We start from the raw sequence: 26495 nt of genomic DNA, 5'->3' as shown, positions 1-26495 counted from the left end.
CATCTCTGCATTGCTACTTTGACAGGCAAGCACTCACAGCAAAAATCAGATCTCATCTTTCCCCCAGCCCTGAAGGAAGCTGTGATGTCAGACCAATGGGTTTCTGTTGCAGGGATTGAAGCTGGTTGTGCCTGGGTGCCTTTGGCATTGCTTCTCAGTCTGCTGATTTGGCACGTCCCAGCCCATCATGCTCACTCTTGCTCTCAGACAGAATTATTAGGATGCTTTTCAGCTTTTTCCATTCCAGCCTGTCATCTCTGCTGCCGCTCTTTGATTCTCATGCTTCCAAGTGCTCGGTGAGAGCTCCCAGACCCTCCTCCCATCTCACCCAAGCCGTGCTGCGTTAGGGTTCACTGCCTGTTCAGGAGTGTGCTGGGAACTGGGTTAGCGCAGTGCTGTGGGCAGTGGGGCAGCAGTGGAGGTCAGACAGGATGCACCCCTGGGCAGGACTGTGCAGCAGCTCCTGGGAGGGGATGCTGATCCCTCCTTGTCCTGCTGCCCTTGCACTGCACCGCGGGTCCAGGCTGCTTTTCAGTGCTGCAGGAAGATGCTCTGCTCAGATCTGTATGTGGTGTGACCCTAGGGTCAAATTAACACAGCAGCAAGCCCCCTCCTGGTTCCTCACGAGGCACGCTGAGTCATTTTGAGTTTATCCAGCATCAGGGAGTTTTGCTGAGCGCTGTGTGTTCTTATTCAAAGGGAAGAGCTGCTTCTGGTTCCTGAGCCAGTTCTCCACCTTTGTTTTCCCAGGCTTGTCGACTTCCTTCCCCATCGACGGGACCTTCTTCAACAGCTGGCTGGCGCAGTCGGTGCAGATCACGGCTGAGAACATGGCCATGAGCGAGTGGTCCCTGAACAACGCGCACCACGAGGACAGCACGCCCGGCCTGTCCGAGGAGCTGCTCCAGGACGAGGAGACGCTGCTCAGCTTCATGATGGACCACTCCCTGAGGTCCCCCTTCAAACAGAGCGAGGCCGCCAAGAAGGTGAAAAGCAAAACGAGAACGAACACTAAGAAAAAGCTGCCCAGGAGCGGCCTGACCGCCGTCTTCAGGAGCCAGCAGGAGGGCTCGGAGCGGTGGACTAACCACACCAGCGACCTGTCAGACGATGCTGCCAAGCCCTGCGCCCAGGAATCGCGGCCCGGCAGGTCGGAGAAAGGGGCAGCGAGGCCCGCGGACCGCAGGGGATCAGGAGAGGCAAAAAGGGCAGCGAGGAAGGGGCCCGGCCCCAAAGGCAGCGACCCGCCGGCCCCGAGGGGCTGCGCCGGAGAGGAGGAGGCGGTGGTGGCGGCCAACGGCGCTCGGCCCGAGCCCAACCCCACGGCTCAAGTGCCTGACCCCGTAGGTAGCCCGAAAACCGTCGTGCGGTTCAAATTACCAAAGGAGAGCCGAGGGACTCGGCGCTCGCAGCCCCCCAAGACCGATGGCCCAGGAGGGCCCCCCCTGCACCGCTTCGAGGCCGAGACGGACGGCTACTTCTCCGACGCCGAGATGAGCGACTCGGATGGGGAGCCGCGGGGCGGCCGGGCGCAGCGGGGCCAGCTGGAGCCGGGCGGCGAGGAGATCGTACGGATGAGCATCCTGGCTTCCTAACGGCACGCGGCCACCCCGCTCCTCCCGTCACAACTGCCATGGCCAATTTCTGCCTAGTATCACAGCGAGAGGGGGATTTTTAATCTGTATATATAGTTGGAAATTCGGCACCGTTGTCTTTCTCTTCTCTTTTTGCCTGAGATACAGCTTCAGCATCACCGACGTAGATTGCCGTGACAGTAGTTGTCCCCTCCGGCTGCCCCGCTCCCTGCGGAGGTGGCCACGCGATGGGCATTATTCCAGAGGGGCAGATCTCCCTCCTTGGGCTGTATCGGGGTAAAGGCAGGGGCCGGGAGCTGAGCAGGGAAGCCAGCCATGGGCACGTGCATTGACAAGGGAGGGAAGTACACGATGCTAACATAAATAACGACAAAAGCACAACGAGTTTGGTGGGGGGGAAGCGCTCGGGGCGGGAGAGAGCCACGTTACGTTTGTGTTTGTAGAAAAACCTCAGTCATTGCTTTTTTTCCCTTCTGATTGGAAACCATCCCAGGTTGTTCCTGTCCCCGAGGCGGCACCTCGGCCGCGGCCCCCAGAAGCAGTTTGCTCGGGTTCATGGGTTAGCGCTCAGCAAGCTGGAATGGAGGCGTGGGGAAGGACAGAGAGGGAAAAATCTTTTAGGAGCACTGGGGGGACTGGGCAGCCTGCACCCACCCGAGCCTCCCCTGCACAGCAGCGTGCTCAGCCCCAGGCACTGCAGCCAGGGGGAAGGAGCACGCTCAGCCCTCTGATTTTCCAACGAAACGCTACAGTGGAAATGGTGAATTTATTCCTCCCTGTCCTTTATCCTGGTTTTTTTTTTTTGTTTTTTTGTTTTATTCCTTAAATCCTGGTTACGAGCTGTTGATTCCTTGTGGGAGGGTGATTCACAGAAGCTGACATTATAAATATGACAATAATTTAATGCATAAAATGTCCCCAATAAGCCTTAAATGTTGTTCAAAGCCCATGTTACCGACGAGTCAGGCGAATTTCCGTGTTTGCACTTAATTGCACCATTACTTCAGTTTTGGCTTCAAAGGTCACAGTGAAGTCGCGCTACGTGTTTTATTGGAGTGACCCCAGTGTGAGCTCAGGGAACAAAAAAAAAAAAAAAGGAATTCACTGAAACTTTTGTTGTTGTTGTTTTTTAAAAATAATAATAAAAAATGTTTAAAAAAGAAAAAAAAAAAAAAAAAAAAGAAACTAACTAACCTGGGACACTTCTGCAACTGGTTAAACCCATCACTTCAAACAGAAAACCTTACTACAGTTGTCCAACAGAACAGTCAAATCTTTTTTGTGGATGCCAAAGAATACGTTGACAGTCGAGCAGCACAGCCAGAAACTGGAAACTTGTCACTAGGAACAATTGGGAGTTATTTAGCAACCAAGGACTAAAGACACACTCATGCACACTGCTGCGGCGTTAGGTTCCAAGCTTGCTGAAGGGGTGCTGAGCCCACGCCCCTCCGTTTTGATTTCCAGTGCTTTTTGCTCATTTCACTGTGAGCTTTCTTCTGATACTCTGAGACTCCTTTAACCGACTGTCCCGGTGTTTTAGAGTAGATGAGCTTTATCAGCCTTCAGAGAGTCCTTACTAGCGGTCAGATTGCAGCCCGGCTGACCCCAGGCAGCACGCAGCCCCGGGTGCCCCCCGAGCTGGGATGGAGCACCCAGAGCACGGCTGCACCGCGGGGAGCAGAACCACGGATCGGCCAAACGGGAACCACCTCCCATAGCAATTCATCCACCGAGGTTGGAGGTGAAAATCTGCTCATTAATTAAGGCTCGGTATGTTCAGATAATGTTAAATACAGTAAATAGGACTTAGTTTATCTTATCAGGCTTGCTAGCTTTAGCTACAGTATCCTAGTATAAGAGTCATACCAATAATCAATATGCTGCCTTTTAATGAATCTTGCTTCCGTGTGCTTCACTCAGTTATGGTTAAACAAAAGCAATCCACAACTTTTCACTGTACACAGCTCCACTCATCGGCTTCTGCACTCCTCGTCTTCTCAGTACAGGAAAGCAAACGGGGGACCCTGCGGAACAGCCCCAGCCGCGCGGTTCGGCACTGGGTCGGGAGGAGCGGGGGGGCTGCGTGATGAGAGCGATGCACAAAGGGCCGTATTTTGTTTTTGATGATGCTGTAAAATGTATTTTGAGACGAAAGAGAATCTAAGGGGTTTATTTTGCTAGAGAAAAATATTGTCTTTTCAGATGTATAAACCGCAGTTTGCACTGTAAGAGCGCCCGTCGCCTCGGCAGCGGGGCGGCCCCATCCAGCAGCCCCGGCACCAGCACAGCGCTGGCTCAGCCCCGCTCACAGCCCCGCTCCCCAAACCCAAACCCATCCATCCTTCGCCCCTCTGGCCGTGCCTGGGGCTGTTGGTTCCTCCGGGTCGCCCCGTTTGCTCCACCCGCACACAGCCCAGACCCACCCCACGTCAGTCACAGGAAACGATATGAATGTCGCAGGAGGAGGAAACCCTTCTGTTTTCTTTGTTTCAAAGAACGTGATGTGCCATTTGTTAATAGAAAAGAGAAATATTGAAAATATATTGAAAAGAGCAATTTTAAATTATTTTTGGCTTATGTTGCAATATTTATTTTCTTGTATTAGAAATTCCTTTGTAGAGAAAAAAAAAATGTATTTTTCATTAATGCAAAAACCTATTTCTCCTTTTTGTACATTTTCCATGTTAGTTAATCCTTAAAGCAATATAATGTTATCAGACTCGTTCTGTGTGAGACTGTATTATGCATGCTCTTTGTGTTGCCTTGGAATAGCTCTGTCTGCCATTATTTTCATCCTGTTTAGGTACAGTGTATGCTTTAATACACATTGGGACCATGGCCCATGGCTTATGAGAGAAAAACAAAACCGAAACAACAAAACGAAACCTTTGCATTCCTCAATGTGTTGGCAAATGCAGTCAATAAAGCAGTGTTTTACGTGTGCGTGCATATCGGCGTGCTCTGTGCCACTGAGTGGTGTGGGTATCTCTGCCCAAAGGGTTTGCACTGAATTTCCATCGCTGGGCATCGGAGGTGCTCCCAAGCCATGGAGACGTGGCACGTGGGGACGTGGCTACGGTGGAGGGATGGGGTTGGATGGGGGATCTGAGAGCTCTTTCCTACCCAAACGCTTCTGTTCTCTGAAACACCAGTGGGATGGAGATGTCCCCGTAAATCCGCAGCGATGGATGTGGAAGTGAATGAATTTCCCCTCAGCTTCCCCTGGAAGGATCGCAGTAGGATCTTCTTCATTGTGTTTAATGAAGTGCTGGTGGCACAACGTTGCTTTCTTTCCCCATTACAGCCACTGCTGTGCTGCTATGTAACCACCTCAGATGTGACAAGAGCGCCTTTGGTATTTATTCTTCCACAGTGAATACGTCGAGGGGAGGCATTTAGTGCTCTAAAAATAGTTCCCTGGCTTTGGATTTCCATGTAGGGCTGTGAAATGATGCGTTTGCCATGATTGCAACAGATGAATAATAAAAAGCTCTAAAAAAAAAAACCAAAAAACAAAAAAAAAACAAACTTCCAACTTACCACAAAACGAGGGAAACATCCAACGTCAGCCCAAGGATCTGGCTGTGATCTGCTGTCCCAAAGCACCCCCAGGGGCTGCTGATGTCTCACCCACCCAGGCGCTCCAACCGCCTTCCCCATTCCTAAGGCAAAAGCCAGAATACTCACAAGTGGAATGAGGGTGGTTTTAATGCAGCCTCAGCAAGCCCATCGCCCACCCATGGGCTTTATTCATGTAGAGAGCAGAGCAAGTGGCAGTGGAGTCCTGTGGGGACTGATTGCATTGCTGAGGGTCTGGCTGCCCTGGGTCCCAGCACTCTGCTGAGCATCACATGCGTGGTTCGGTGCAGGAGATGCTGCTGCACCTTCAGCTGCAATTGGGATTAAAATAATGGACCACGTGTGTATTTTAAGTGCAACTTTGTACAAAGCTGAATGGAATGAGTTGCCTGCCCACTTTCCCAAGCTTGCCAGTGAAATTCCCTTCATTTGCCCATCTTGGGGCATTCAGTGTTTCTCAGGTGGAGCAGCAATGCAGAGCACACAGGTGCTGTGCGCTGTGTTCTATTCCTGCAGATTTTGCTGTCTTCTAGGTAATATTTAAGTATTGAGTGATTCCTTATTTAACTGCCCCTTCTTATCTGTGTGGCATGAATCTGCAGCTGTGACATTTCAGGGTTATTGCCTTTGCAGCATCTGTACTAACAGAAGGATGAGAAATGTCACCGTGCACATGGGATGCGCACATGGCAAACACACACCGAGCATTTGGGATTGTTTTACACGGAGAAAAAAGACAAGGGATCGTTTCCCATGTGAGGAGCCCAGCAGTCACAGGGAAAAAAGTTACAGGTTGGCTCCAGGTGATGCTATCACTCCATTTCCCATGAGTTTGGCCTCGGGAAGAGGTTTTGCAGTGCAATCACCTGAAGTCTGCCCCGAAAAGGAGGGATGTTGGGATGGCAGCCATGCTGCAGTCCTGCAGATGAGGGTCCCATTTTGGGGTGCGGATGGGATCCAATGAGCATGAGGTCCCCAAGGGCACAGATCAGGACTGTCCCCATTCCACGGCACAGCATAGTGCTACCATCTCAGTTCTGCTCTGAGTTTTGACTCATCCCTGCCTGACAGTCAGAGCGAAACTGGCAGGGGGACACAAAGCCCCAGGTGGAGGCAGCAGTGCTGGGGCTGGAGGGCTGCAGCAGGGATGTGCACTGCCCCCATGTTGGGATGAACATAATTGGAGCAATGGCACTGCCAGGAGTTGGCTTTCCACCCTGTGATGCCATTAGATTTAATGCTGAAGGCAAACCCCAGACTTTGGCAGCCCTGACCCAGCACTGTTCTTCACCCTGCTCCTCTAATGACTGTCCCAAATTCCCTGCAGCCGACCAGGAGGGTGCTCTGCACCCACACCATCACATGCAGCAATGGCTCCAAATTACCAAACCAACCATTTCCATGGATGGAAGTGCAGGCAGCCCAAGCTAGGAGGAACTGGGGGCTTCCAAAGAGACTGAACTGCTTCAGGAAGGACCTGCCAGCACTCCACGTGCCATGGCAGTGGACACAGATGGAGCTGGAACAGCACAGTGATAGCCTGAGCTCTGTGCTGCAGGAGCAAACAACTGCTGCTCTGTAGTGTCTCCAAGATGGAAATTGCTCCCTGTGAATCTCCCAGTGAGGAAAGGAGCTTCCAGCATGCAGAGCTTGGCTTCTCCTCAGCCTCTATCCAGAAGCAGGACCCCATCTCCATCCCCACCCATCTGTGTTCCCCCACGCTGCTGCCTCCTAATGAATGACCAAAAATCAGCAGCTCTTTTTGTGTTAGATACTGAACAGACATAAGATAGTAACATCAGCTTAATTACAAAGTAATTAAGCCCTCATCTTCCTGTTATCTGCAGCTGTCAAGGACAAGCTGAGAGGATCTGCTCATCTGTAAAAGCAGTCTCTCGTCCCTGCCGGGTTTCGAGGCATCAAAATAGGGGGAATTCTGCCTGCAGCGTGAGCTTGTCATCATTAACACTCAGTTGGGCTTCATTCTGATCTCTGGTGTGGAGCAGCTCCTGGGGAATGCCAAGGTGGAGAGGCCAGATGTGCCAACCTCTCAACATGCTGCCCATCACAACACGATGACCATCTCAACGTGACGACCATCACAACACGCCACCCATCAGCCTGAACACCTGATGAAACACTGCATTACAGTTTGAAAGATTTCACTTAGGATTGTTTCACTCTGACAAAAACCCATCTGCCTTGGTGGAATACCACTGCCATCCCATCAGCCAAAAGGAAGAATACCTTCAGCAGAGAAGAATATCCGGTTCAATTAAAGGAAGGATTCATTTTTGCAGGTAAAAAAGTGCAATACAGCCAAAGCTGGAGTGATCACACCCCTGTGCTCCTAAAGAGGGGCACCACTGAAGATGCTGAAAGAGCACAGCCCCATCCTGCCCCACACTTGCTGCTCTCTGGTCTCAACCAACCTCAGTGTTCAGTGTTCCCCATTACGTCCCCAGCGCTGCAACCAGCGACTCACTGCCTCCTGCAGCAGGTGCTCTCCTGGCCTGCAGCCTGCTGGCCTTCCCATCCTGCCTGCAGCTGATGGAGCACTGAGTTCCTCATCAATGCCACCAACATAATTTTTCTTTGGCAACTTATTGACCAACATCACAGAATCATTAAAGACCTGCAAGATCCCCAAGCCCAGCTCCAGTCCATCTCCACCATAACTGCGTCCCCAAGTGCCACGTTCCCATGGCTCTGAACACCTCCAGGAATGGGGACTTTCCCACTCCCAGGCAGCCTGTGTCCATGCATCACTGCTCTTTGCAGCTCCCTAACACCCAGCATGACCCTTCCTTGGCACCATGTGAGACCATCACCTCCTGTCCTATCGCTCTTACCTGCGAGCAAGTTGTGCTGGAACAAAATTCTCTTCTCCTGCTACCATCAAGTTTGACTCTCTGCTATTTGTCTTCATAGAAAATCAAGCAAACAGCTCGAAGGATGCTTCGTTCCTCGGAAAGAATTCCTCTTGAGGCAGCATCGTGCACCAAAGGTTTGGAAATCATTGCAGAAGAAGCCAGCGGCTGTGAGGTGACAGATGTAAGGGCTGCTGCCACCTATGGATGGAGAACTGCGGGAGCAGCCCGGCCTGCCCGCACCCATTGGCGCTGCGGGGTCTGAGCTTCCTCCTGCACAGAGCAACGCTGCAAGCAGGGGGCCGAGGGGAGCTGCTGTCCCCATGCAAACGCATGGAGTACAGTGAAGGACCTTTGCTGGGAGTTTGCTTGGTTAATCTGGCTGCATCGTTTTCGTCGACAGCCCGTTTCTTATCCTCCCCTTCACCTTGCTGTTCTGATGTATTGAAATCCTTTTCAGGTGTGCAGATTCGTGCTCAAATCGCTATGCTGGTAATTTCTGCACTAAAACTGCGCTGCGTGCTGCTGGCCCATGGAAGGTAACACATCCACGTGTGCTGGGACACAGGGAGATGTTGGGCTGTGTGCTCTGCAGAGGTGATGCAGCCACACACATACCCACACCAGCCCTACCTTTTCCCCCCAGCACTGTTACTTTTAGGGAAAAATGTCAGCCTTTCAGCACAGGGTTAAAGACATCCCCTTGCATTACTCCTTTTTGCAATATCACAAGCTTCAGCTTATTGAAAAACCTGTTTTTCTTTTATCCTGAGTCATTGTGCACGAAGAAACCATTGTTTTAAAGGTGACTCATCCGTTTGCATCAGCAGCTGCCATGCCCCCCAGGGGTACACAGACTCCAAGCAGGCAGTGGCTGCCAGCCCATATGTCCCAGGCTGCAGGCGCTGCACGCTGGCTCATCCCTGCCAGCCCAGCCCTGCACTGTGGGCATGTTTGCTTTTGTGGCCTTCCTTCACGAAGAAAATGCATCTTGCTGACAGGTTGCCTGCTGCTTGAGCAGGGAAACCTGTATGGTGGCACATGTACCTGTTGCTGAAATAGCCAGGACTACTGAGTTTCCTGAAATCAGTATTCCAGTGGGTAGAAAACTGCTTACTACCAAGACACACCAAACATACTGGAATTACAGCGGAAAGGAGGACAACATCCAAATTATCCACTTCATGGTGCCTTCTCTCTTATCTGCTAACATGGTGGGAATGGTCAGGCACGGGCACAGCTGCCCAGGGAGTGGTGGGGACACCATCCTCGAGCTGTTCCAGAACGTGGAGATGTGGCATTTGGGGACATGGTCAGTGGGAATGGGTTGGGATTGGATTTGGTAACCCCAGAGGTCTTCTCCAGCCCTGCTGGTTCTGTGATTCATGCTGGTGCTTCCCGTCCCATTGCTTGACCACCTTCCAACAAACATCTTCCAGCAGCACCACATTCTACAAGCTAAGCCCAAGCAAACCCCAGGGACAGCTGACCAGGTCACACAGGGACGGCACCAGCATCATCACGTGGAGCTCATTTCATAATTGCGTGTTTACAGAGACATAAATAGAATTCATCCAGCAGTCACATGCATACGGATCTGTTACACATTCCTTGCTGCCTTCAAACAAACTTGCAGGACCTCAGCAAACTTCAGCTAACCATGACAACTGCAGCTTTCTGGTTTCCCCTCGCTTCTCCCAGGATAACAGCAAACACAACATAAATCTTTTCCTGGCTCTCTCTCGTGTTCTGTCTGACAGCAGCGAGGAGAACATAAGCAGAATTCCTGCTTTGGCAGATTTCTTACCTGGGATTTCAAGCATCAACCTCTTGAGAAATGAAAGCTCCCCAAAGCAGCCTGGGGGAAAAAATAAAAAAAGTCATGCTGCTTTTGAAACTGAGGAGACAATTCAAGTTTGAGATGAGGAAACAAAATGGCATTACAGAAGTAGTAACAGCAGATGGCAGGACTAGAGGAGGAGTAAAATAAAAGAAGTGCAAATCACAGCCGTGCTCTCTGTGCAGACACACTTCCAGGCACAGCCATCGCATCACCGCTCCTCCCGGGGATGTGTGCTGGAGCTGCACGGAGAGCAATGGGTGGGAGGCAGCCAACGGGAGGGCTGGATCCATAGGAACACCCGTCATCCTTAGGCCAGCTCTAAAAGCATCTCAGATGCCCATAAAAAAGCACAGGCTCTATAAAATCTTATGTGGTGCCGTCAGCTCTGCCTCCTCCCGCTGTGCCCCAGCACTGTGCCCCCAGCAGCACCCAGAGCTCCAGCTGCTCTCCGGCTGTGGCCACACAGCTTCCCCTCCACGTGTTTACTCGCAGTAAAAGAAAAGATTTCTCTCTCCCCAGCAGATTCCTTTTCTCTGATTTTTCCCTTAGAACCTACTGAGCACTTTCACTGGATGTCCTCTGCAATTTTGTACTAATGCATCTCAGTAACATTGCTTCCAAAAGGTTTGCTTTAAATTCCTTAGTTTCAACAGCAAGACGAGTGGTGGCACATCCAGGAGCCTTCCTTCCACAGCTCCACGGAGTTGAACCCAACCCAGGATCCTGCTCCAGGAAAGCAGTGAGGAAATGGCGTCCAGGCCCTGGGCTGGAACCAAACATCTCAGCTCAAAGCCTGGCTCTGAGTGCCAGCAGTCACAAGAGCCCCAAATCCCATCCAACATCCTGCAGCTCATGCTTATCTCTGGTCAGAAACCCAAAGCGATGCCCCCAGCACTGGGATGCTCCACTGTTCTCCCCTTTTGCTCTCTGACAAGGGGCCCACGTTTCAACCCAGATGATTTCTTCCTTCCTCTGTCCCACAGCTGTCCCCAGCCATTAGCTGCCAAGGAGCAAATGCCATCAACAGCTCAGCTTCCCCACCAGGACACAGCACAGCAAGAGTCAGACTGATCCCTTCCCAGACTGACAGCGGTCACAGCACACCCCTGCCAGGGGACTCCCAGGTTTGGGTGCTCAAGCACAGTTGCACTGCTGAGAGCAAATGCACAGCAAACGTTTCCTCTTCTCTCTAGAACACGGGCAAGCAGGGTGCAGGTTCACTGAGGCAGGTTCACTGAGGCACTGCTCCACTTCAGACTGCTGCTGGTGGCTCTGTGCGCTCCCTTCACTCAGGCAGTGACCAGGTATGACAAGTTCCTTCTGGACTTTGTTTTCCTCACGGTTAATCAAGGGCAAGAGCCCTCTGCAGCACGACGATGGCTAGGCAGCATTTGCATGAAAAAGCCCTGAGATCCTAGAATGAAAACCGCATCAAGGCTGTAAAGACAGTTACTGTTTGTAAAACTGGATCCTTCTATCCCACTTAAATATCACAACAAAGGTAATGTCATGATGCTTCTTTGTTGGTGGTGGGTTTTTTTTGGTGATGTTTTCTGCATTAAGGATCTGCTTCCATGCAGACATGAACAGAAATACTGATGAAGAACAGGTTGAGCTGCTATTACAGCCAGCTGAAACCCCCCCCAGTCACTACCAGAATGTGTGCTATGCCAGAACACTTCTTCTTGCCCATGGACAGTGTAATTATTTGACAAGAATTACCTGCTTTGAACTCCTTTTCTTCAAATCCCAACACAGAACTTTATTTTCTGATACTTACATTTTAAGCCTGGGATGTGACAACACAAATAATAAGAAACACCACATTAAGGACATGTTTAAGACCACTTTCATCTTTAGTTCTTCCTCTGCAGTTTATTATATAAATTATGCTTTTAAACATTCAGAGCACTTACATTTCAAAACAGAAAATGTTTAGTTCCACGCTGAGATACTAGTGCAAAAGTGGTTTATCTAAGTGCAAATAAGTTACACGTCCCCACCGACAGCCAATGGATTAGGCTGTTTGTAATGCATCTCAGAAGTCCATAACTCATGATTACAGTATTTACACTGCGGCTGAGCATGTTGTAGTCGATAGAAATATTGGACTTTGGTTGGTGACAACCAAACACGCTGACAGTACAAATGAGAGAGAACAACTCTACTTGAAGCAGACCTGTGAATTCACTGGGACTGAAGAACAACAATATCGTTTTTCTGAGTTGAGTTTAGTTACAAACAAGCAGATGTCAAATGCTCGATTTGCTGCTGAATTCCAACTATGAAAACACGGCAAAGCTCGCGTACATGCAGGTATTATATTCCAGTGAATGCCATAGGTCATCTTTGGCACATCATAGACAGTACCTGAACACTGAATACAGCATGAGATAATACACTTCATGAAATAGTCTTGGTCTGGACGAGGGTAAATGAGAACAGTCACAGATCTTTCCCACCTCCAATGCCAATAAATGTTGCTACAAAAATGAATTAAACTAAGACTGAAATGCAGCAATGGCCCTCGGTTGCACAGTGCATACTAAAACCAGTGTCTAATTAAATCCAAGCAAAATAAATGTTATTCAACTCACAGATGCTCCTATATGGGGTCACTGCAGTGAAATATGGGCCGTTTTGTCTGCAGTTGTTGTTAGTATTTTAGAAATCTGCACTCATTTGTTTTAATGTTGTGGTGCAAAAGCAAATTTGAGACTCCACAAATAACACAGTTATCAATGAATTTTCTTTTTCACGTTCTTTAAAGTGATGCTTAATTGAAATCTGCATAGTCAAGAGTGCAAACGTAATTCACAAAAGTCAGACCCAGATGTGAACGTTGCTTCTTTTGTAAGTTAGTAGGACTGGTCACAGTCACAGCAATAAGCAACCTCCAGAAATAAAGGTACAGGAGATGGAGGGGTGGTGGGGATGAAAACCACCAGAAGAACTCTCACGAGTGTATTTTTCTATCAATAAAGTCTTCACACAAAGATACACAACATCCATTCACATTCATGTGCACAACAGAATGTAAACTACAGAGGAAATATTTCCTCTCCAGAAAGAACAGTGAGATTATTGGTGACTGTTGTTCAGCTGTTCCCACAGTGGGAACCATTACGATACCCAGACAGAAAACAAAAGGTCCAAATTTCTTCATGCCCTTATTACAACCACATTTAAACTAGCATCTCACCGTATGAAACATGAAATCTGAGTACTTCTGTAACGCTAAGAATTACCCTTCACACACTTTTAAAGCAGCATCACCTCTGGTCTTTTTTAGCTCTTCAGACTATCAGCCCTCTCCTTACAGCTCATGTTATTCACAGTAGGTTGAGTGGCAGCTGAAGAGGTCCCCTCTCTCTTCCAACACCCGTGGAATGGCTCAGCCTATGGAAGGGGTCTGCAGGCACTCCCCACTCAGAGAGGAGCACGAGAGCAGCACAACTCCACTTCCAGCTTCATTTCCATCAACACAGGCAGCACAGTCCCAAGTCTCCCCCTTCAACACAGCTACGTGACCGCAAGAAGCAGTTCTGAATATTTACACTGTTGCATTATAACCATTATGAGAAAAACATGTGGGGTGGGGAAAAATCTGTGTTCCCCATCATGTGAGCAAAGACTCGCATGTTGTCTACACACCTGTAAGATGACATTTCTTATCTACTGTTCGACTTGTGCAACGCGGAGGCACTGCTCTGCAGCAAAGCACTGGTTTAAAGGCAGGATCAACTCATGCTGGTCAATCTACCCCACAGCCTCACTTCTGTTCTTCACCACGCACAAAGTATGCTTAAAATTTTGCAAGATTGTGCTGTAACTAGTGCCAGCTATCGTCTATATTAGGTTATGGATTATTCATCTGATTCAGACGCACAACCTTGGACTGAGGGGAAACCATCATCATTATTTAATCACACAAGCCCTGATCCGGGAGGGGAGTACCCCTTATTTACTCACCATGTGCCTATTTAGAGACTACGGGCTCACATTTAAAGTCTGCAGGCTTAAAATACGAGATTCAAACTCAGTGGTTTAAGAGAGAAAATTATGTACGAAACCAAGAGAGACAGAAATTTGTTTGCTGCTACTGATGTTGAAGAAACAGGGCCTAAAGCATTTTAGAGAAGTTCGACAACAGTGAGTAAAAAGCAGCCCCAGCCCTGGGATTCTGTAAGAACATCTGTAGCAGTTCAATACTTTTCACCCTTGTGAAAAGTGGAAGAGCAAAGGTGAAACACACTGCACAGTGAAAGCCAAACCCACCGCAGCGAAACAACGATCCCAGGGCTGAAGCCCTACCTTCATCAGCTACATCTGCTGCACACAGAAACACAAATCACAGTTCCATGGCAATGTCAGCCAGTGTCAACAAGATGTCCATATATTTACGTGCGTCACCTCTCCTTCTTAGAAAATAACCTGCTCAGGGAGCGAATGCACTGGGAGGTGGGGAAAAAACAGTCAAAAGTCTGGAAACATGCACTGAAGATAATGGAATTTGACCCCAGAAACAAGCCACCTGGGCACGCAACAACTGCCATTCTGACCGAGCTTCAGGGCAAAACTGCAGAAAACAATCCATCTTGTTCCAACTCAGAACACCAAAATAAAACTGTCCAATTAGGGGTGGGCTGACACATTTTCACAAGCGACAGCAGCGATTTGTTTTGTTTCTGGCAATGTCACAGACAAATCTTCTGGCAGAATCCAAATCTACTGAAACCAAGAACAGAACAATTCAGTGTAGCACTAATGGTGATTGTAATTTCTGTGTCATTTCAGGGGTGTAAGTCAAGGTACCAGCAGAGTAAGACCGCTTTTTACATTAGTTCAAGATCTGCATCGGCACAACTGATTTCCATGATCTGTACTTTTTAAAGGTGGTAGTTATAAGGGCATCAGATTAGAGTTCCATTAATGTAAAATCCTAAAGGAAATGCAATTTGGTAGTCTGAAGGAAACAGTTTACTCTCCAATATACAATGAAAGTACTTTGTGGCCTTCTGTGCTTCGGGAAAACATCCCCCATATTCAGATCGTCAGACAGCCTCACTAGTTAAGACACATTAAAATGAAACATTTTCCATTAAAGTTGCCAAAAACTGGATTTAAATTTATTGCATGACGTTGCATAAGAAAGTATATTATTGAAAACTGTAAGGCATCATGCAATTATCCATCAGCTAATTATTTATTATTCCTTGAAAGATGGTTATATACTCTAAAGTTATAAAACCAGTTTCAAAAAAGTACATAAAAAAATTTAACATGATAAGCATTAAATATTTCTCACGTTTGCAGTTTTTAGCTGTTAAAAAGTGCATTCAAACATACTGTACTGGAAAGTTGCTCTGTCCAAAAATGGTGCTGGAGACTTGTTAAATTAAATGTTGCAAAAGAATGCTGTATGGGATTAGAAAGCTAACATGTGGTGGTACTTCAACTTACAAACTTGCTTGAAAGAATGTCTCAATCCTCACACTTACAATTTAGCATAGGAGATACAATTATGTAAAAATGGATGCTTTTATAACTAAACAGTCAAATGAATCCAAGTTGTGTACACCGAGTGATCAAATAAGGAGCAGACTTAATATTCAGACATGGGACAGGATGCACTAATGTGATCTTGGCATTAATCAATGTACTGTGCCATCCAACGGAATCCTTCTCCATAGCCTTGTCTCTTTAGCACGCTGCACATGAACACTTCTAGTGGCCTTGCATTCAGTTCTTTCAATGGTATACTGCCCTGCAAAGAGACAGAAGCACTCCAAATTATAGGATCTCTACAAAGAGACAGCTGCTCTGCACTGACACTTGTTTCTACACAATGCCATTCTTTACCTTACGGTTGATGTTAGAATCTTTGAAGAAAGTGACTCTGAAACTTCTGCACACAATGCCAGCCTTACAGTCCCTGAGCATATTTTCATGTGCAGCCACATTCAGAGAGCATGAAGTGCGTGGCACCTGAGTGCAAAAGCAAGCATCTGTATAGAGAATCTGAGAGCTCAGACTCCAGTTTTCAGAGGCGGTTCCCTGCAATGTTTCTAGCAGCTTTCCAAGCAGATAAAAAGAGCATTTGCTACAAACTGTAGGGCTGACCACAATCAGAGTGCAGGTTGCTTTCTTGCCAAGAGCAGCACAGTGTGACAAAGCTATTCCTCAACTGCAGGCTCACTACAGGATTCTTACTTCACAGACTGCATGCGGAGTTGTAAAATACAGAGCAAGATGCAAAACAAAACGATAAAAAGAAATGAATAATAATTGTTTATATTCCATTACACCTATTCTAAAGCTAACCCACGCAATTCTTGTTTCTATGTAATTTCTTTTTAATTCCTTGTACCCAAAACTCCATTACAAGCAGTACACTGTGTTTACTTCAAAGAGAGCTGAATTACCACAAAGATGGGCAATATAAATCTGCTAGTAGGAATGTTTTTCCACTGCCTACAAACTCAGATTTCTGCAGAAGTATAACCCTGTTTCTAAATTTCAGTTAAATATGCTAAGTAATGAATTGTACTAAATCTGCAGTTTAAATGACAAAAATCACTTACTGGAGGACTCTATCAAGTTTTCTCTTCCAGTTCCTACTAGAACTGTAGCCTCTGAAAACATGTTCACCTTATAAAAGTACTGCACAGAAGTAGCTCAAGTACTGAAATCTATGCTTAGTACAACTACATTTTCCCTGGCAAAATGTGTTATTGGAAATGATGAATAGAAGCTGCAGTAGGGATGCTTCTAACACGCACAGCATTTCTTTCACACAAACCTATTAAGTACTGAGTATATAACAAACTAAAACCCATTTATTTTGTGTAGCTGAGTGAACCAGAATCAACACAGAACTGTAGGGTAAACATGAGATCTCTAACAAAAAAAAGGAGCTTTACCTTTCCTGTTGTCTGGCCATACAGACCAAACATCTCTCGTAACCTCTCTTCACTGATGGCTTCAGGTCTGTCAATCTTATTACCAAGGATTAGGATAGGCACATTAGCAATAGTTTCATCTGTCATTAGTGACTGCAAAGGAAAGGAGAAAGGGGAAAGAGACTATTTTAGGAGATAGCCTGATTTAAAGCTTTTTTTTCAGGATGTAGTTTGATTTAGGGCTTTATATTAAGACAAAATGTTAATAACAATGTGGTGAAACTCGGTCTTTCTAAGAAGTAAGGGCAGCAAAATTCACTGTTATTTGGTGCAATGAAAATAACTGATGGGAGTTGTTCAATCTGCTTGCGATAAAAGAAATTAAATTACTCATTCACAACATAGAAAACATCATAAATGGAGCAATACTGATTCCACTGGCAGAACAGAACGTTCACCTACGTACAGTGCACACGGTAATGAGCAGGAAGAGGGTGACAGAACCAAAATACAACTAGATGGGACTGAAGATGCTAAAAGTGAAATTGTGGCAGGAGAGCTCTCTTGAACACGGGGAATTGGAGGTTATTTCTTAGAGGTTAGAATCCAGATTTTCAACAGCCCAGTTAAACTTACATCGAGCTCTTCCTTTGATTCAAGCAGTCTGTCATGATCTGCGCAGTCCACCAAGAACACAATGCCATTGATGGCAGGCAGATAGTTTTTCCACACTCTGCGAGCTACAGGGAAGAAGTGAAATAAAACCAATGGAAATTATCCCCAAGCTTAGAGCGATGCAACTCAGGAATGGAGAAGCCACACGTATTTCTGAAGTCTTAGTGTACATGGCCAGTCTTCAGGATGCAAACCCATGTTTTATAAAGCTTGAGATAACGGAGCAAATGCATAATTCTCTCTGCTGTTATCACCACTCTATCTCACATGCACACACTGATGGACTGAACCTTTTTGTGTTTCCCCAAGTATTACATCAACAAAGGTTAGTTTGAAGCACAGAGGTTGAAGGTATACACAAGAAATTCAATGTTCTAAAACAAAAACTATCTAATCCTCCTCAAAATAGTTACCATCAGTCAAAGAATCCTGATCTACTGCAGCTCCTGCCAAATTGTATTTGGGAGCACAGTATGTGGCAGAGACAGGAACAGAGCAGTGAATGTTTTTAACACTACCAAAGAGAGTGTGGGAAGCTGATCTCTGCAGTATGGTCGTATTTCTGATCTGAGACAAACTGACTGTAAACAACTCTAATTCACAGCAGTTAAATGAGTCAACATATTCTCTTACCTTGAGCATGTCCACCCAGATCAAAAGTAGTGAAAGTCATACCAGCAATTGTCAGCTCTTCTGAAGCTACAAATACACAGAATTACGTTCTCTGTGAAGATCATATATCACCATATACATACTACACAGTATTCTACTATACGTAATAGCCTGACTACTCAGGACACTGATTTCACTTTCTCTTGTTATTTTCAGTATTTTGTTTCTCAAGAAATATAGCAGAGAGATACAATTTCTTTCAAAATCAGTAACATTTATGTAACAACAAAATGTAATTAAAACAGATGTCAGAAATCTACAGTGTTAAGAGAACAGCAGAGAATGTCTGTCTGCACGTGATTTATCTCTCCCCCATTTCAAAGGCAATAGGTAGCTCTGGCATTTGGTTTGCCACATAGATGAAATTTCACATGCAATACTGGCAGAGGTCACTCCTTGTTGTGTCCTTGCTTAATTGCTCACCTTCTCCTAGACTTCACCAGCCCATGTTTTTAACCTCTGCTGAACTTTTCCTCCTGCAAGGCTACCATGGTAACAATCAGAGTCAATGAGTCAATGAGAATCAGAACAGTGTATGGAAATGCTAACCTTCCAAATATCCAGAGAAGCTGCCCTCAAATGTTTCAAGTCTCAATTTCTCACAGCTTCTGTAATTCAGAATTTCTCAATTCCATTACTCTTTGTCTCCCCCCAATTACTTGTAATGTATAATCAGGTTTCCTGCAGTACTTTCTAGCAAGGGAACTAGGAACGTTAACTTACTGGGGTGTAGTGTGGGGACATGCTGTCCCAGCCTGTCATCTTTGAGCATGTGCAGCAGTGTAGTTTTTCCAGCATTGTCCAGTCCAAGAAAAACTAGTTTGCCTGATTTCTTGTACAGTCCTGTAACAAAGAATAACCTACTGAATTAGTTCTATCAGTGGGAGTATTATCTGAGCAGCACTGTCCAACAGGAACCCACATCATGTACATATAAAATACAAACATTTAGAGTGACAGCAATGGCATCTTTCAACACTGCTAAGCATAAGCTTCTCTCAGATTCTGTGTGGTCTGCTAATCAGCAAGACCAAGACACCTTCCTACACGTATGTCCTACAGATTTCTGTTGGCACAGCTGTGACAGTCAGTAGAGAAGGGGTGTGTGATTGCTAATGGAAGCGTCCATGTGCAGTCACTATTTCTAACATGAGAGATGATTCCACTCCCAGGAGAAAAGTTGTACAGCCATGGCACAAAATACAGACCTGTCAAGCTCCGCAGTGCACTTTATCAAGGCCCTTTATCAGCAAGTGCTCTCCTACTTGTACAGGCCACATTCATACTTGCTCATGTGCTTATCACAGCTATGCTTGCTACACACAGCTGATGTGATGCTGAGTGGCATCTGGGGAGAGAGGCACATGACTGATGTAAATGTGTCACACATAATTGCATTTACTTTATCTGAGCAAAGCTAAAAGAAAACTCAACTGAACCTTGCCAGGGCAGCTTGCTTTGCTCTACCAAATGACAAATGACCAAATGAACCTTCCCTCCAGTCCAAGCCATTCTATCACACAGTGTTAACAATGGACTCTAAAATATCAACCATCCCGGGTCAGGAAAAGAGTATATTTTGTTCAAGTCCCTCCTGTTATGACAGAAAAAAAAATTAATCAAACTAGATAATGTCACAGTATTGCGGCATACACTGAAAGAAAGGTTTATTTTACAGCCACTGTGATGACACAGCAGTACTCTGTGAGGTATACTTTACCACTGAAGTTATCCACACATCCTACTCCAAAAAACAATGAACTCCCCTGACCTGCAAACTAGACTCCAGAACCCTGCCTACTGCCAAAGGTTGTGCCGAGTGCCACAGGAACAAGAGCTCTGCAGCTGTTCAAAGGTCACATTATGAGCAGTGCCCTGCTCTGTACCTCGACCCAGCAACAGTATTGCTGGAGCCCTTATTCCTTTCCATAGGCACTGATCACCCTGAGATCTCTGCTCCACTGCATCTTCCTATGGTCACACAGCCTGGCCCGTTTGGGAGCCACATCTGAACTGCTAGAGATCCACAGGTGCTGCCCAGTTTCTGTGCTATTCACAATATTGATTATAAAGTACAGATGCTGCACTCAGCCTAGTGAGGATGATTTCTGATGAGAAAGGTCCTTCCCAGTTCAAGCCCGATGAGGGCAAAAGTGGTGGTGACTTCTTATCAAATATACTATCCTTGCACATACTTTGTTTTTGTCAGATTTTAAATAGCACTGTTTCACAGGGGGTTCCTCAGCCACCCCCGGGGATGCTGTGCAATCCACAATCACATGTGCCTCTATCTGCCTGACCTTTACACTGCTGCTGTTTGCTCACCTTTCTCCCCCCTTCAAGCTAATCTCTGGAACTGCATTCCACCAGGGCATGTTTTATAACCTGCAGGGAAGAATATGCTTTCATACACCGCAGCTTATTTCATTAGTAACCTTTTTTACTACAAGAACTGCAGAGTGTTTTCATAGCTCTTTTTCAAACACAACTCTTATTTCCCAGCTCACCTTCTCCTATACTCAAATATCATTAACCACTAAACTACAGGACAGAGGTGAAAGTACTGATGTTGACAGGGAGAGAACTGAACAAGCATTTCCATATATAAACTTACATCACAGAAGAAACTGCAGTTTACACTTACCTTACAAGTTAAGTGAAACACCACTAAGCTGTAGTAAAACAACTGCATTTTTTGCCACTCTCACACAGGACATGAGAATGAAAGGTTGGGGTTTTTTTAGAATAAGAGGGACATGTAAAGGGCAATTCTCTGCTGCAGGCTTCAGCATCTCTCACTAGAATTAGACTTTTTATGTGCAGGTATAGGAAAGCAAGCTAGCGTGCAGCAATCACTGCTTGGCTAAGTAAGAGGAGATAAGAAAGGTTGGTCAACTCAGTTAAAGTTTTACTGACTAATATTTCAATGGCAGGCCAAGGGTCTAACATGAAGCGAAAAAGTTTAAACTTTCAACTGATAAAATGCAGGTGGCACAGATTGCCATGGCCCATTAATCACAAATTCTTTTTATTTACTTGAATAGAATCCCTGAAACTTGTACACTGCCCTTTTTATCTATGTTATCTGCAACTTCTGCTCCTCTTCTGAGTACTGTAGCACTCCCATTCCTCTTGTGCTCTTTTTCCCTCCCGTTTTACAAAAGCTAATGTTTCACCCTGTATGCTTATGTTCAAAAGAATTCAATCCAAATAATTGAGTCGGATTCTTTAAAGAAGAAAAAAAAACTCAGGAGAAGCTTTATTAGCTGGACTACACCAGTTTAAATGTAGTCATTAAAAAAAAACAACAAGCCTATTATGTTCCTGAAAGAAAAAGTAATTTTCAAGAGGTTACAGGATGAATGTCAGATTGAGTGGAGAATACATTATGGAAATACTCAGTGTTGATAAGTGAAACTTTTTTTTTCAGTGATACTGAATATACACTAAAATAAATGTTATTATTTAACAAGCCCCTCGGTTTGAAGATAGGTTAATAGACATGCTATTAATCCTGCTAAAAACAGCAGGAAAAACTTACCTAAGAACTGTAATACACTACTGAAGCCACTGTAAATCCAGTCAAATATGAAGGACATATCTGAATCTTTTAGTCTGAAATAAACAGAAAATAGAATGCTCTGTTAGAACAACACATCAAACACTGTGAGGTGCTTCCTGAGGCTGACTCCTGAGAGGTTCTACAATAAGACACTGCTGTCTGCACACCTCCTGTCTGTTTGCCTTGTAAGGGGCCCATGGCACTGGAACCACCACTTATGGCTGCAACCCCCACTACTGTCTCGTACAGACTTCTACCACCTACAGCTTAAACTTAAACTTATCTCAAAGCAGAACTCTGGAACACCACATCCCTCCCCCATTTTTGGACGAGGCTCAGGAAAAGAGGGTTGAGGTGAGGATGCTCAGGGTGGCACCAGCTGTGGGCAGATGCCCTTTGACAACAGGATGTACCCTGGGACTTCACAAGATCCCCTTCTTTCTAGGATGGTAAAAACAACAGCATTCCAGTCCCTGGGGGGCAGCAAGTGGCCAACTGGGCCAGCAGCACACAGCCAGCCACAACAGCAGCCTCTGAGGGACATCTCACACCTTGAAAGTTTATAGAACACACACAGCACAGAGGGAGAAGGGCCAGGACCTCACAGAGTCACTCAGGTTGGAGAAGACCCTTAGGATCACCAAATCCAGCCATCACCACCACTACCAACTGCACCTTTTCTGAAGCTGCGCCTTCAGGTAAGAGAATGCTGTCCCTAGGTTCTAGGGCAGCCATGAGCAATTAGTTTCTTAACTTCCATCTTCCTCATTATCCAAAGTGAGGGTAGTCACACCGAGAACACCAGTTTGACAGAGCAAATTAGTACCTAGCTGGAAAAGCTTTTGCAAGACCAAAGGGCAGCTTCCTTAGGAGCATTAGCTAGCTAACCCTGCTGCAGTACTTAATTCCTCCTAACAGGTTGGGAAGTCGGAGTTCAGGTCTTTGAGTTGAGGGCAGCATACCCTGTATGTCAGCACAGTATTTGTGTGCTGGGGCTTGCAGGATGGCTTTAGGACAGCCCTGAGCCTGGAGCGTAGCACAGAGCAGTCAGACCACAGGTCAGCACCAGACCCAAATCCGTCTGCCTGTCCTAACAATCACACTCATGACAACACACGGAGGTTTTCCTCCACACAGCAACAGGTACGTCACGGCAATACCGAAAGAGGATGAAATGTTATTGTTATTTATGTTTGCTCACAGGAACAAAATCCGTTCAGCCCATACTTGCCCTCCCTGATTGAGGATGATGAAGCGTTAGGCTTCCCCATGACTAACCCTGAAACTCTTCCCCACCTCCCACAGCCGACCAACTGGAACAGTTGCAAATTTTAAGATACAAATAAGCTTGTCAATACATAAACAACCAGTTACACAACGTCATGGCTGAAACTGTCACTTACATGTCTAAAAAGCAAAGGTCAAGAATAAGCAAATATGGCAGGAGGACACGTCAGCAGATTTATTTATTGCTTGAACAAAACACCGATCGAGAAAAGCCTCTGTAAGGCTTAGGAAAATGATCTGCCCAAATAACTTGCAAATCAGTGCAAACAGCGTGATGCAAGAGCAGTGCTCAGATTACTGAGGTGAGAATAACCTCACAGAGTTTAGCTGTATTAACCACTTCCTTCTGTGAAGCTTATGGATGAAAGAAGGAAATCTTCACTCACTAAAAACCTCTAACAAGGCAAGGTTCCAAATACAGCAGAACGTGCTTTGCTATCAGCCGGCAGCCCTTAAAGGGAAATACTACTTTTAAAATGGGGAAAAAATTGACAGCAAATTGTAAAAACATACTTGAGCTATTTGGACAGAGATATTAAATCTACTCTTATCGCACAGAAAAAACACCAACCCAGCTCAGGGCAGTGTCACACTGAGCCACAACAACCCGCAGCACACTGCACGGCTGGGCCACGCAGCCAGCGTGCATCGACTCCGACCTTCCGGCCCCCGTGATGCACCATTAAGGCAGAGCAGTGAGAACTATTTTAGGGCTATTTCAAGGACTCCCTTGAAAGTAATGAGTTGTGAGGACCCAGACTTAAGGAGAAATTGAAACGGACACCTGACAACCTGTTGGTACTGACAGTTCACAGCCATCGCCAACTTATCCACTTGTGGATTCTCAGAAACATGAGAAGAGTTTTCTAGCGTCAACAACAGATGGTTGCCACCTCCAAACACCTTTAACAACCCTGGTTAACATTATTTCACAAGCAAAGTGTCACTTGTGTCTCCTGGGGAGCCTCTCCAGCCCATCTTCTGCAAAATGCTGCTGACAGCAGGGATAAGACAGCAAACTTGCTCACAGTTGTTCCATGTTTTCTTTTTCTCCTACGAGAAGCAGGGATTTTTGCCCCTGCCTTAGACCTGCATTTTCCTGGCTAGAAGTCAATTACTACATTCCAGAAACAGAATAATGCTTACTTCTCAAACGCGCAGATAAGAGAAACTTCTCAGATAAGAGAAATGATCACCTGAATTCTCATTTCAAATAAGCTCACCTTAACAATCTAAATTATTTCTGCACAACAACAAAAATCAAAACCCGTAACAAGTTCAGTGAGTAAAATGACAATTTGCTGTCTCAGTCAAATGTATTCTATGACACCACGCTTGAGGAAACAACATGGCCCGAAAATGAGCTAACAGCAGATTTTCTTTGGGTACTTTAATCAGTTTTTTGATAGCGAGTCATCTCTGCGATTTCAGAAAGAACAATCACACAGTGCTGCTACTAGACAGGCTGAATAACAAAGATTATGTATTGCAGGACATATACTTAGCTCTACTGCGTCCTTTATTCCGTGACAATATATTTGTAGTTAGCATTGATCCAAAGCAGATCTGAAACTGCAAAGTACACAGTTTATCTGTCAAGACAGCACTGCAACAGGCACACGAGGCCCTAAAAGCAGCTGAGTAAGTGCTTCAGTCGCAGTCCAGCTCACAGAAGCTGCTCTCAGATCATAGTCTCAAAGCGGGGCCCACTGCAGCAGTTTCTGTACTTATTTTAAAAACAAATCATCAAAAAACCCAACATATCAGAGCACGAATATGAAATTATCTTTGATCTTCTGGGTGATCTATCGTGATCTGTGTTGGAAGAAATGATGCTCAGAACAAACCTTGACAGATCATTAACAATGTGCTAAACAACCAGAGGAGAAAGTTGTAAGGCACTTGCAGGTTACTACGTTATATTACAATACAATTCTTGAAATCACAAACACCAAAGTGAAATCTGAGACGGGACTCAAAAGAAACCACCAAATAATCATAAAAGATTCATGCAGCAGACGGCAGGCATGGGGCTGGTTATCTCAGAGCCAGAGATCAGAGTCTGCAGAGCCCCCCCCAGAGGGGGGTGAGCGCCCAGAGGGGCTCTGCACAGAGTGAGCAAAAAATAAGAAGAAATTAAACGGGAAGGAAATTCAACCACACTGCTTGCAGGCAGGCAGGTGAGGAGAGGGAACTTAAGGGGTGACCAGGATTCTGATTCACGGCGTTCAGAAGCAATGGGCTTTTTCGGATGGTGTGGAAAACAATTCTATCTACTAGCAGGAGGACCGTGGGTTGTTTTCGTGACAACAGCACAGAAATCCGGATGAGAATTCAGCAATAAATGTACCCAAAGCAGCCTGACACAGCCGTGAGAGCCCGAAGAAGACACAGCAGGCACACGGCAGCCTTCATAGCCGTCAGCTCAGCATCTCTGACCCAGAGAACAATGGCTCTTTCTGTTGCTAGGAGTGCAGAGAGAAAACTAATAGTAGGGAGGGAAGCATCGGGCAGAAACGCGAAACTCGTCCATTTTCCCACGACAAGGGGTGTTTTTTAGCGGTATTTGCGACCAAGGAGATGCCGAGCCGACGGGAGGGGCACCCAGCGCGGATCGAACCCTTCCGAGCGCCGCGTCCTATCCGTGCCACCGCCACGGCCCGGCCCGGCCGTACCGAAGCGCCGTTCCCGCAGCCGCTCTCGCTTCCGACGCCCCGCGCCCGGTCGCTCCGCGGCGCAACCCGCGCAGGCCGCTTTAGGCCGGAGCCCGCAGCGGCCGAGCGACGGGGACGAGGGCAGGCCGCGGCTTCGGCACCGCCCGCAGCGCGCCGCGGAGGAGCCCCGGAGGCCGCGGCCGGCATCGAGGCCTCGCCCCGTCGGCTCCCCGTCCCCTCGCTCACCACCGCCGAGCCTCAGCTCCGGCCGCTCCACCGGCACCGACACCGATCGACCCCGCCGCCGATCCCCGCTCCGCCCCCCGCGCGGCGCCTTCCGGGCCCGGCCGTGCGGCACAGCGCGGAGCTCCGCCCGGCGCCTCCCCCCCAGCCGCCGTCGGCCGGGCGCGGATCCGTCGCGTGTCACCGCGTTGCCGTGGAGGAGGCGGAGGGCGGGCGGTCTCTCCTCGCGTTCCGCACCTTTTCTCCGCAGTTGAGCGGAACGCGGGGGGCAGCCCCGATCTCGGTGCCCCGCACGGCCCGCGGCCTCCCGTATCCCGATCGGCTCGAGCGGCGCCGTGTCACCGCACCCCAGCGCTGAGGATCCCGTCCGTTCGCCGAATTGGGGCTCCCACTCCGCGGTGCCGCACGGCGACTCGCCGGCTCTCACCGAGCACCGCGTACGGCAGTGCCGCCCCGCCGACAGCGGACTCGCAGTGGGGACCGAGAGGAACGCGGGGACGTTTAAGCAATTTCTGTAGCGATGACCCTGTGTTTTACACGCGGGCTCCCTGCCCTGACGGGTGACGGGCCGGACACGTCGCACGGCCCGTGGGGCGGGGCGTTCCCGCAC

At 47.1% G+C, this 26495-nt stretch overlaps 2 protein-coding genes across 9 annotated transcripts in view; one reads left to right on the top strand and one right to left on the bottom strand.

The window, feature by feature from the left end:
- JADE2 (jade family PHD finger 2) overlaps positions 1-4547 on the top strand; it is a 56190-nt gene extending 51643 nt beyond the window's left edge. For all 3 annotated transcript variants that reach the window (XM_052689913.1, XM_052689911.1, XM_052689912.1), the window contains one exon: positions 751-4547. In XM_052689913.1, coding sequence (XP_052545873.1) covers positions 751-1595 — 845 coding nt within the window. In that variant the 3' untranslated portion in view covers positions 1596-4547. The remainder of the gene's footprint in view (positions 1-750) is intronic.
- On the bottom strand, positions 2388-26451 carry SAR1B (secretion associated Ras related GTPase 1B). 6 transcript variants are annotated; one of them, XM_052689924.1, is made up of 9 exons: positions 25889-26008; positions 21681-21754; positions 18863-18982; positions 18101-18166; positions 17429-17532; positions 16814-16945; positions 9855-15657; positions 5139-5260; positions 2388-5039 (listed from the first exon to the last, which is right to left on the bottom strand). In XM_052689924.1, the coding sequence occupies exons 2-7, from the start codon at positions 21736-21738 to the stop codon at positions 15541-15543; spliced, it is 597 nt and encodes a 198-aa protein (XP_052545884.1). In that variant the 5' UTR covers positions 21739-21754; positions 25889-26008; the 3' UTR covers positions 2388-5039; positions 5139-5260; positions 9855-15540. The 6 variants fall into 6 exon arrangements, with proteins under 6 accessions (XP_052545884.1, XP_052545888.1, XP_052545887.1 ...); XM_052689928.1 differs by lacking the exon at positions 25889-26008 and adding an exon at positions 26313-26451 and having other exon boundaries at positions 2388-5260; XM_052689927.1 differs by lacking the exon at positions 25889-26008 and adding an exon at positions 26233-26450 and having other exon boundaries at positions 2388-5260.
- Positions 26452-26495: the final 44 nt, after the last annotated feature.

Source organism: Tympanuchus pallidicinctus, unplaced genomic scaffold (assembly GCF_026119805.1).
Source record: "Tympanuchus pallidicinctus isolate F22 unplaced genomic scaffold, pur_lepc_1.0 scaffold25, whole genome shotgun sequence".
NCBI lineage: Eukaryota > Metazoa > Chordata > Aves > Galliformes > Phasianidae > Tympanuchus > Tympanuchus pallidicinctus.
Note: the sequence above shows the minus strand (reverse complement) of the source record. Positions and strands in the feature narration are given on the sequence as shown.

Excerpts from the sequence above, each read along its gene's own strand:
- SAR1B (XM_052689928.1), bottom strand. The coding sequence starts at position 21,738 with ATGTCCTTCATATTTGACTGGATTTACAGTGGCTTCAGTAGTGTATTA. Across the intron at positions 18,983-21,680 it reads TAGTGTATTACAGTTCTTAG|GACTGTACAAGAAATCAGGC; the intron begins GTAAGTTTTTCC and ends TCTTTGTTACAG. Across the intron at positions 15,658-16,813 it reads ATGGCCAGACAACAGGAAAG|GGCAGTATACCATTGAAAGA; the intron begins GTAAAGCTCCTT and ends GTCTCTTTGCAG.